Source organism: Schistocerca americana, chromosome 3, assembly GCF_021461395.2.
Source record: "Schistocerca americana isolate TAMUIC-IGC-003095 chromosome 3, iqSchAmer2.1, whole genome shotgun sequence".
Taxonomy (NCBI): domain Eukaryota; kingdom Metazoa; phylum Arthropoda; class Insecta; order Orthoptera; family Acrididae; genus Schistocerca; species Schistocerca americana.
Window position 1 is genome coordinate 709,864,199 of NC_060121.1, and position 8,751 is coordinate 709,872,949.

The 8,751-nt window shown below is 40.2% G+C and overlaps 1 protein-coding gene across 1 annotated transcript; it reads left to right on the forward strand.

Annotated features, from left to right (window-relative positions):
- The first annotated feature begins 679 nt into the window (after window positions 1-679).
- On the forward strand, window positions 680-8,431 carry LOC124606334 (chondroitin proteoglycan 2-like). Its single transcript, XM_047138317.1, has 2 exons — window positions 680-731; window positions 6,295-8,431. The coding sequence occupies exons 1-2, from the start codon at window positions 719-721 to the stop codon at window positions 8,088-8,090; spliced, it is 1,809 nt and encodes a 602-aa protein (XP_046994273.1). The 5' UTR covers window positions 680-718; the 3' UTR covers window positions 8,091-8,431.
- The last annotated feature ends 320 nt before the right edge of the window (window positions 8,432-8,751 follow it).

Here is an 8,751-nt window from a genome sequence, read left to right on the forward strand (position 1 = left end):
CGGAATTGTGTCCAGCACTCTACTTGCTAGACCATCGCGCCAACTAAAAAATTTGTGAGAGTACTCCAGTTAGCTACCTTACCACATTTGACGAAGGAACAGCTAGTTCGGAGAATAACTGAATTCAATGGAGTCTTTGAGCTTCATATGTTATAAAACTACTTTGAACATAAAAAATTTCTGCAATTGCTCTACATTTTTTATAAGAGAGCAGCATATCCATTATTCCTCTGCAACGTAACCCACTTACAGATAAACGTGAAAACGTTGTAATATAACAGAATAATAGAAACACCTGGCATACAGTTTTTTTCTGAGGGACAACGTTATCTCCTAAGTTAAATATATATTTGAAAAACACTACTGTTTAATTCCGTCATATGTAATTAGTAGGAGCGTGTATTGGAGTCCAACGGCTGTACCTATGCGCGTAGTGCATTTCCCCGCCAAGATATCCCCGTATCTCCATGCTTAACGATATGACGTGATGTACCATGTCAAGAGCGTGTGAAAGAATGGGCGTATTTCTTTGCACTGTAACCTTCCGAAATTTGGCATTTCCCGTTCGTGGCATACCACCTGTTGCACTTTGTGAGATAAGATCAAGATAACTGTGATAATTCGATACATGCTCTGATATATAAGCTCTAGCCTCCACTCGTTATCCATAGTAGCTACACTCGCTTAGAATCGTCGAAAGCTCGGACGAGTTTCCGACATGAATCTACGAGGTGAGTTACATCAATAGCTTATTCTACCGTCTCCATTTGTTTCCTGCTTTTCTCTTTCAAAGGATTTCCAATACAAATATGTTAGATATACACTAGGGATCTTCTCTATACCAGGTACGTTTCTGTTTCTGATTATTAGCGATTCCCAAGTGTATTGTCACAGGGAATAGGGTGCAACGTTTTCATCTTTCTTGTTATTTCGTCTCGTCGGAAAGTTTACCACTTGTGAATTGCAGATTTTTTGATTAGTAATTGTAAGTACAGCAAAATTCAGTTAATTGAAAGGCGAATGAACAATCAGGACAAGGTCAGATAGAATTTATGGGTTCGTTGCTTATAGTCACAAATTTAAAACTTACTGAGCTCTCAGTGGATGTATTATGATTGATACCACTCGGTTTAGTTTCTTATTCTACTGTTCCGGTATTTGACAGACGTTTTTTACGGTATCTTGAAAATCATTTATTTCCTTCGTTCACGAAAACATGATTTTGTCCAGATGGGTCAAACAAGGCACTATTCTGGGACAGATTTTCACTGTTAATAAATGTTATGCAGTACACCTTTACGTTTTAAATAAAAATCGCTTTTCTCTGGCACCAAGCTTTGACTTGTAGTTCGATATTAATAGCATAAAACTTTCCACATAGAACTTGAGTAATTTCCTTGTGTAATTGTGCTCCTGACTCGAATGTAAATTTTTTATATAATTCTCTGCTCAACCAGTTCGATAGGAATTCTGCCGTAATGTATGTTACCATGCGTTAACTTGTTTTACAAACACTTCATTATATTCAGTCCAGATCGTTATTCTTATATGTGTTGTTTAGTAGGTATTGCTGTTTCGTAGGTTTTCCAAAAGAGTTGTCTAACCCTCATTTGCACATGTTAGATATACACAAGGGATCTTCTCTATCTTTTGACAGAAGTTTTTCTGGTATCTCGAAAATCATTTATTTCCTTCGTTCACGAAAACATGATTTTGTTCAGATGGGTCAAACAAGGCACTATTCTGGGACAGAATTTCACTGTTAATAAATGTTATGCAGTACACCTTTACTGTTTCTTTAGCTAATAGTACCTGAAGAGGGCTACTGGACGTGTCTTTGAAGTAATGTACACGAAAGTGGTTTTATCACTGTTGTGAAAGTCACGAAAATAGTACTGAAAGGCTTTACTCCTAGCCGCTCAGAAAATAAACGACTATCCCAATGCTCTCACCCCAGTTGCTGCACCTCTTTACCCCGAATCATGAGGTAAAGTTAGGAAAAGTATACACATTCTTTAATTGTGTACAGGGATTCAACAGCCGAAATTATTGTTGTTCTTATGGTCTTCAGTCCGTAGACTGCTTTGACGGAGCTCGGTGTGTTACTCTATCCTGTGCCTGCGTCTTCATCTGCTAATAACTACTGAAGCCTGTAACCTTCTGAATCTGCTTGCTACATCATTTGTTGGTCTCAACCTACGATTCCCCCCCCCCCACCCACCATTCCCCCCGCCCCCCTAGTACAAAATTTAAGATCCCTCGATGTCCCAGAAAGTGTCCTATCGAGTCCCTTTTTCTAGCCAGGTTGAGCCACAGATTTCTTTTCTCCATTTTTCTAATTAGTTACGAGACCTATCCATCTAACCTTTAGCATTCTTCTGTAGTGCGACGTTTTGCGAGCTTCTATTCTCTTCTTGTATAAAATACTTATAGCCGTTTATCGACCATGTTGCACTTCCATACATGGCTACAACCCAAACAAATATATCCACGAAAGATTTCCCAACACTTAAATCTTAATTCCGTTTTCCGTTTCTTGCTTTTGTCGACATTCATCTCGAATCCTCCTTTCAAGACACTGTCGATTCCGTTCAGCTGCTCTTCCAAGTCCTTTACTGTCTCTCACAGAATTACATTGTCACAGTCAAACCATAGTTTTCATTTTTTTCTCCCTGCTTCACTCCCTTATCAACCACTACTTCACTTCCATGGCCCTTGGCCCTTATAATTGCCGTTCCGTATCTGTAAATTTTGTCATTTTGTAAATAGCGTTTTGCTGCCTTCGGAATTTGAAGGAGAATACTCCAGTCAACATCGTGAAAAGCTTTTTCTAAGCTTACAAATTCAAAATAACTATCAATGAAAAAAAAATTCCTAATTTAGCAGGTCGTTCTGGAAGACCAGTATCCTATTTATGTTCAAATTAGTGTTTAACTCTGGGCTAGACACGTCTTGGCCAGGACCACGTTGTCTTCAATATTCTCATATCAGCAACGATTTCATTCATCTCATTGCATGTAACTGCTGTTTTTCCTAATTCATGTGTACATTGCGTGTTATTTACATGATGTGTATGGGAAAATGTTTCAAGGCTGAAACAAATGAGCTAATTAACCGTGATTGCTACATTGCTGCGTGTTGTACTGTTTCTATCACATGGTTACTTTATTTCCACAAAGGTTGATTGTGAATTTTCTTTAAAGGTAGTACAGCATTTGAGAAAACAAAGCATTCATTTTACGAGAGCTTCACTGGACTTCTTCTGTAATGTTTAGAATTCAGTGACTGCTTTTGTACTACATCACTGATCAAACTTGTGGTTCACTCAGTACATTAGTATCTACTTAAGTCGAATGAGATGGCTGCAGCTATAAAATGATATAGAAAGCCTCCAGTTCGGTTTTCATAAAAAACGTATTGGTGCCGATTGTTTTTGCAGTAAATGAGTATTCTCTGCTTACAAAAAATTATATGTTGTCGTTGCTTGCTCCATTGTGGGTTAGTCAACATTAGGTGTAGACCGAATAATCGCAAAATTTTCTAGTTTCTTAATCGATCGAAGCCACGGAATCAGCAGTGACAGTTATTCCTTTTAATGACAGACGTAAAACGTTTCATGGTGTAATTTAAAAGTCCGTAATTACGGCTGTGGACTATCCAGTTGTTCCAAAGCCGTAGGACGCAGGAAAAAGACATTAATTGGCAATCCCGTTCTCATGAAGTATATTTCCTACCTTGCCGGCTATTTGAGTAAATTTATACTTAGGGTTGTTGTATTATTTAAACCAATGAGTAGAATGTAGAGGATTGTGTACTGCATTAGGTTTCCTATTTGCTGCACTACCCATGTTAGTTTCTTCTATTTTTCTTATTCTCTTTTGTATATCTACTCTCGCAGAGGATTAATATTTCAGTTTACAATCATGGAAGGTACATAACTGCATCTTAATCACAGTTTTTTCCGTTACGACATTCTGACCTGCATTAGTTTCAAATGCATGATGCACTGTATGAAATTCATAATTTTGAAAGCATTTGATGGTATTACATAGCCATACGAATACTGCAGTTATAATTTTTTGAAGATTCTCGGGCTTTTACCTTAAAATATGAAACGTTTGGCCTGGTTTTGCCCCGCTTTCTTGTTAGGAACATCTGACGTAACAGACGATTCCGATATGAAACCGTATTCAACAGTGCCGGCTGTAAGGATCTCTTGTAAATCTGAGCCTCAAGACATCGAGTAACGTAATTGTTGTAGTTATGTTACTGCCGTTGGCGGACAGTAAAGGTAATGGGAGTATTACAACCCTTTACTGAAAGCTTTTAACTGACAAATGCCGATATAAATGGCTAAACTTTTAAGAATGACAATGACAGCAATATCATACCACTGATCATAACGGATTTAAAGTTCACTTTAAGTTACAACAAGAGCCCGAATTTATTTATTTCAGATGTATCACTCTCCACACTCTTCAAACTGATCTAGAAGCTCAACCGGTATTGGTGTATAACAGTGAGTGATCACAGAGGAAACAGTAGTTTTCCCCGCTTTCCTCGCGTGTAATATACCCTGGACTTCGATCGCTTTAAAACGATCTGTCTAATGCGAAAGTTGTCTTGGAACGATCTTGATTTTTCAATTACAAACATAAGGAGGAAAAATAAGATTATTTGTACTTTACATTACCTATAACTATCAGAAAATGTTACACTGCTTCTCACCATGAACTTGAGACGTTGGATTGCAGTCAGGTTGTCACATGTTTAGCTTTCAGCGAAAGCCTTCTCTAGAAAGCAAAACACACAAGCACACATACACATTCATTCACACAAGCTAGCATGACTCAAGCACACTAGAGCGCCACATCCGTCAACTCGGACCAGCAAAAACGGTTCTAGCTGCTGCACATGGCGGTCACATGTGAGTGAGGCGTTTTAGGTTGTGTAAATGAATTCGTTTGTATGTGTGTATTTACATTTTTGGAGAAGGCTTTGGCTTAATGCTAAACGCGTAACAATTTTTTTCGTTACGCCTGTCTGCAAATCAACAGTTCATCTTTACAGTGAGAAGCAATCCATCCTTTCCCTTATACTGTTCATATTCCCACTAGGAGATTCTATGACTGTCAGATAAGCGTATAACTGTTCCCCAAAGCGTTGGGTACCGGGAGGTTGTGGTCTCAGAAAATAGCCGAAAAATATTTCCGGATTTGTAAGATACACTACTTTAGCAAGTAAATGTTGCAACAGCCTGGTAAGAATTAGATGTTCAGTCATGCCATTCAGTGTTACATAACTGGATTTTACTACATTTCATAAAAAATTATTGAATTGTGTGTAACGACGTGAATTTAAACATGATGAATAGTAACTCAGCAATTGGCATGATTCGCATTTGCATCAACAAACACGTTTCCAAACTTTCTCACGGACTTGATCTCTTATTCACAGCGAAACACAAACGACAGGTCATTCTTTTTCTGCAAGAGAAATATATAATAGGATTAACATAGCGTTAGAGTTGATATTTTTGTAATGGGAAGAGTAATTCAATGTGCTATCTTCGAATACAGCCTGACGAGTTAGTTTGGCAACGAAATAAAACTTCTTCCTGACGGAAAAGTACATGAATCTACACACAAAAAACGTCCATTCGTACAGTCATTACAATAACATAAATGTTTCCCAGTAAATAAAAGAAACCTCTCGTCAACTGCACGTCATCCTCCACCAGCTTTTGTCCTTTGTAGAGGGCAAGTGTCTCATGAGAAACCTTGTTGAGACTCCAGAATTAAAACATACAACTCCAGTAGTTTTCCAGTGTACTATGGAGCCATGGTCATCGAATTTTTTGTTTAAAGAAAATGATCTGTTATCGCTTCATTGAAACCATACACAAACTGTATCATTCGTTCTAGGAATGTATGGAGAAATAATTACCAATAAGTATTTATAAACCAGGAAGGACGTAGGGCATAGGGTGTAATATGGGCATGGGGTATTATCCATTTTGTTTAAGTTTCTTTCCATCTATTTATTAAAATTAGCAAAAAATTCACTTCTGTGTTAGGACAATAAATGAAGTGACAACCAGTATAACAGCAGAGGGCAAAAAATATTGGTTTAGCACCCAAAGGCCACTACAGTATCAGTATGATATTCTATTTGAGTAAAACTATGGAAAATTTAGTCCCATGTGTGAAGTAAGCTGTCAGTTTATAATAAATTTTAACAAACAGAATGTCTGTAAGCAAAAGATAATTAATGTTGACACTTCTTCTGTTTCAGCAAGTGTATTAACGACCGTGTTAGTCGTAATTGCTACTGCTGCCGTCCGTGCATCACCTGTAGGGGACTGTCCGCCAGTAGATCCAGTGGACCACACAGACCATCTACCAGACAGCAAAAACTGTTCACTTTTCTACAAATGTGATCACGCAGCTCCTGTACTGTTTGAATGTCCTGATGGGTTGCACTTCAACCCTACACTGGAAGTCTGTGACTGGCCAGATAATGCAGGTTGCACAGGTGGATCAGCATCAACTCCAGCATCAAGCTCAACAGCTAACCCTCCTCCACCAGCAGACTGTCCAGCTGTCGGCACATGCCCACAAAATGAAGATGAGAATTCTATTGCTAAGCACCTTCCACATGCCTCAAACTGCAGTCAGTTCTGTAAATGTGACCATGGGAAACCCGTGACGTTCGACTGCCCTGCTGGACTCCACTTCAACCCTACTCTGGAGGTATGTGACTGGCCAGAAAATGCAGGTTGCACAGGTGGATCATCATCAACTCCAGCATCAAGCTCAACAGCTAACCCTCCTCCACCAGGAGACTGTCCAGCTGTCGGCACATGCCCACAAAATGAAGATGAGAATTCTATTGCTAAGCACCTTCCACATGCATCAAACTGCAGTCAGTTCTGCAAATGTGACCATGGGAAACCCGTGACGTTCGACTGCCCTGCTGGACTCCACTTCAACCCTACTCTGGAGGTATGTGACTGGCCAGATAATGCAGGTTGCACAGGTGGATCATCATCAACTCCAGCATCAAGCTCAACAGCTAACCCTCCTCCACCAGCAGACTGTCCAGCTGTCGGCACATGCCCACAAAATGAAGATGAGAATTCTATTGCTAAGCACCTTCCACATGCCTCAAACTGCAGTCAGTTCTGTAAATGTGACCATGGGAAACCCGTGACGTTCGACTGCCCTGCTGGACTCCACTTCAACCCTACTCTGGAGGTATGTGACTGGCCAGAAAATGCAGGTTGCACAGGTGGATCATCATCAACTCCAGCATCAAGCTCAACAGCTAATCCTCCTCCACCAGCAGACTGTCCAGCTGTCGGCACATGCCCACAAAATGAAGATGAGAATTCTATTGCTAAGCACCTTCCACATGCCTCTAACTGCAGTCAGTTCTGCAAATGTGACCATGGGAAACCCGTGACGTTCGACTGCCCTGCTGGACTCCACTTCAACCCTACTCTGGAGGTATGTGACTGGCCAGAAAATGCAGGTTGCACAGGTGGATCATCATCTACTCCAGCATCAAGCTCGACAGCTAACCCTCCTCCACCAGGAGACTGTCCAGCTGTCGGCACATGCCCACAAAATGAAGATGAGAATTCTATTGCTAAGCACCTTCCACATGCCTCAAACTGCAGTCAGTTCTGCAAATGTGACCATGGGAAACCCGTGACGTTCGACTGCCCTGCTGGACTCCACTTCAACCCTACTCTGGAGGTATGTGACTGGCCAGAAAACGCAGGTTGCACAGGTGGATCAGCATCAACTCCAGAATCAAGCTCAACAGCTAAGCCTCCTCCATCAGGAGACTGTCCAGCTGTCGGCACATGCCCACAAAATGAAGATGAGAATTCTATTGCTAAGCACCTTCCACATGCCTCAAACTGCAGCCAGTTCTGCAAATGTGACCATGGGAAACCCGTGACGTTCGACTGCCCTGCTGGCCTCCACTTCAACCCTACTCTGGAAGTATGTGACTGGCCATACCATGCTGGCTGCGCAAATAAATCAGGATCAACCGCAGCGTCTAGCTCATCTACAGCTTGACCAACAAGTATGCCTCTACAGATGGTCCAACATCAGCTACACCAACTACTGCAGAACCAAAGAGCTCCATAGGGTCAGGTGATCAAGACCCTTTCAAGTCAATGGGATCATGTCGTGCTTATGATCTAGTCCTTATTGCCCAGTATCTTGCATATAAAACCAACAGTACTGTATATTGTAGACGATGTAGCAATAATCTGGATACGTCTGGGTGACTGCATTTCGGTGTAAAACTACAGGATTTTGACTGGCCTTCTTGTACTGGTTGTGAATCACTGAAAAGTGTATTTATATATTTCAACTGTATATTATGTAAAAAAATTTTATGCTAATGTGATTATTTATTGCACATATTCCTTTCAGAACACATAATAAAGTCACACGGTTAATGCTAATAAACTCCCTCTTCATTGGCATGGACGCAATACGTCAGATATATACAAATATGTCTGTAGATCAAATGAAATGTGCTATAAATTTTTGCTTTTATACCGATATCATAATCAGCATTCATAACCGAAAGTATCCACTAAATTGGCATCCATCTCTATAGGCTCCTCAAGACTACACCTTTGTTATCATATTAATACCCACATTATAGATGTATGCTTCTCCTACATTCATTCTCGTAACGTGGTAAAGTATTTGGACATATAAACAT